General features: G+C 36.0%; 1 protein-coding gene across 1 annotated transcript; it reads right to left on the reverse strand.

Annotated features, from left to right (window-relative positions):
* Positions 1 to 255: 255 nt before the first annotated feature.
* On the reverse strand, positions 256 to 1,871 carry LOC133710782 (rho GDP-dissociation inhibitor 1-like). The gene is made up of 5 exons (XM_062136916.1): positions 1,316 to 1,871; positions 1,163 to 1,235; positions 839 to 1,057; positions 638 to 762; positions 256 to 521 (listed from the first exon to the last, which is right to left on the reverse strand). The coding sequence occupies exons 1-5, from the start codon at positions 1,553 to 1,555 to the stop codon at positions 456 to 458; spliced, it is 723 nt and encodes a 240-aa protein (XP_061992900.1). The 5' UTR covers positions 1,556 to 1,871; the 3' UTR covers positions 256 to 455.
* Between the last annotated feature and the right edge of the window lie 542 nt (positions 1,872 to 2,413).

Raw genomic sequence — 2,413 nt, forward strand, 5'->3', positions numbered from 1 at the left:
TCTTGATCTTTACCTTGCATGCACTTTCTTTTATGCTAATTATTTGTTGTTGTTTACTTTACGTTATTTACTTAATGCAAATATGAAGAAAATTACAAAAAACAATTATCACCTCACTTTGACATCAATCACCGAGTTACACAGCACGAAGACTGCAGCTTAATCATGAGAGGAGGATGTTTCTATGCAATTATAACAAGGATTAAAGAGAGAAGAAACCAGAAAATTACATTAAAATATGAGACTGATATGATCAGCACAGTGCTTGCGCATATTGAATTGAAATTTGGATTGCAATTTTCCCAGAAGAACATGGTTACAATTAAGATACAATATGCCAGAGAAATATTATTCCCATCACTCACTAAATTAAAATGGTCATTTGAAACCATCAACAAGCCAATTAATTCTGACAAGATAATGCGGAAATGAAAAAGATTTCAAGAGGGTGCAGCCTAGTTCTTCTGGATTTCAAAGTAGTAACTAGCATCCAAATAGCATTTTCCATGATCATCCAGAAACTGAAACAAGAAGAAAACCAATGTTAATGAAAAAAAGCCAAGCTAGCCTTTTGTTTTTTGGGTATAAGTAACTAACAAAAGCTGTTTAATTTGGTAGGTCTAATAAATATCCTCACTTTTATTCTCACAAAATACTTGCCCCTTGCAAGCATGCCTGAAGGGGTAGTATCTTCTTCGGTTTCATACGTATAAGGATCTGGTCGAGGACTAAAGGTTCCAAGCATTCTTTTTGAACTGTGCACTGTCCAAATCAGGGAATGAATGTTAGTTTGAGTAGAATATACTTATATGAGTGAATGTCAGTTTGAATATTTTACCTTTGACACCAGTCTTCCAGATTGAGGCGGTGAACATGAGGCCTGAGACAATGTTTTTTGAGACAGTAAATGTGAATTTGGTTCGGAACTTGCTTCCTCCTTTGAGTGTGAAAAGATTGCTCTTTGGTTTGTTGGTGAATGGAATCGGCAGCACAAGTTCAGGCCGCTCCTGGAACATCAATGTCATACTTAAAATCCTCACTTCTGCTTCTTTACTCTCTGCATGCTCATTAGTTTCAAACATCAATGGCGGTCACTAACTAGCATTGTTAAATTTCAATACATTTTGAAGTTAATTACAAGTCAAACATTAAGTATATCTACCTCCAACATCTAGTGAAGAGAGATCAACACTCCCAAGAAGTTGCTGCTTCCATTTCCTCAAACTCTCATCATCCTTGGAAGAATTGATCATGTGAACAACATCAATAAATGAAATTGAAAACTGAAAATTTATCAAGTAAAAAGGCCACTTACTTTATCCTTCTCAAGCTGCTCCTTGAGAGAAAACTTAGGGCCAAGAACCAATTCTTTGTCACATTTGAATGTGGCAAGCTCATCCTCTTCATCTGGATCAACCTCATCTTTAAGCTTATCATTTTCGTCATGTTGATGTAGGCTTGGTTCACCACCTGCATCCTTGTTGCTGTTCTTATCATTCTTAAACTCCACTTCCTGCACTTGAGAACTGGAACCAACATCTTTGGTTATAGACATAGCTTCTATGGTAGCTGATATATTCACCAAGAGAAAGAAAATGTACGATGGTTGAAGGAAACTAAAGATGAAGAAGGCAAGACTAGGTTGGTTATGTGGCCTTTTTCCAACTTGTACTAAATTTAGAGGCTATTTGCAAGATTTGGATGCTTTACTAGTTTTCTATCTGTGTTGGTAAGAGATGGAGGTTAATAGATTGAGAAAGAGAACTATTTATGTTGGAGTGTGGAAGATATGAAGAGGTTGTGCAACAAATGGAAGCCAGTCAAGGGTATATATATGAAACAGATTTGGAATTTGGAATACTAACGGCTAAAGTTTGAGAGGTGACTAGCTTGTTAATTAAGTGAGTTAATAATTGCTAGAATCCTAGCTGACATATAAACTGTATTTCCCCTTTGGACATGATATGCAGTGAAAAGAATGATAGAATCTAGTAGTCAATTGTGTTTAACAAATAGTAGTTTACATGTCAAAGCACACTTGATTCAAGATTAAGAATTTCGGGACTATAGTCATAATCCCAACCAAAGGATGCAATAACAATGACCACCGTACCCGCGCTTCTATTGCATATCACTCATATATCATAATGTAAATGTCTCCATATACATATGAGGAAGATAACACAAGCACATAGACAAATGCCCATGATAAGAAAAACACAAATAAATGGAAGGTCCCAAACTAAAATTGAAAATATAAGGGCTTTAGTTGTAATCTCTTCATAGATGCAAACTAGTCACCATACTCTGCCGCACCAACTTTTCTCCACATATAAGGTACATAAAACTTATAAAAATTAGGAAGGTAGCACAAGCACAGACCTTGTACCCCAAGATAGCACAAACACCTACC

Source organism: Rosa rugosa, chromosome 5, assembly GCF_958449725.1.
Source record: "Rosa rugosa chromosome 5, drRosRugo1.1, whole genome shotgun sequence".
Classification (NCBI taxonomy): Eukaryota; Viridiplantae; Streptophyta; class Magnoliopsida; order Rosales; family Rosaceae; genus Rosa; species Rosa rugosa.

What these genes read in the sequence shown, in the direction of transcription:
- LOC133710782 (XM_062136916.1), bottom strand. Translation starts at nt 1,555, where the DNA reads ATGTCTATAACCAAAGATGTTGGTTCCAGTTCTCAAGTGCAGGAAGTG. An exon ending in CTCTTCACTAGATGTTGGAG is followed by an intron (nt 1,058 to 1,162) that starts GTAGATATACTT and finishes ATGAGCATGCAG; the next exon opens with AGAGTAAAGAAGCAGAAGTG. An exon ending in AGTATTTTGTGAGAATAAAA is followed by an intron (nt 522 to 637) that starts GTGAGGATATTT and finishes TTCTTGTTTCAG; the next exon opens with TTTCTGGATGATCATGGAAA.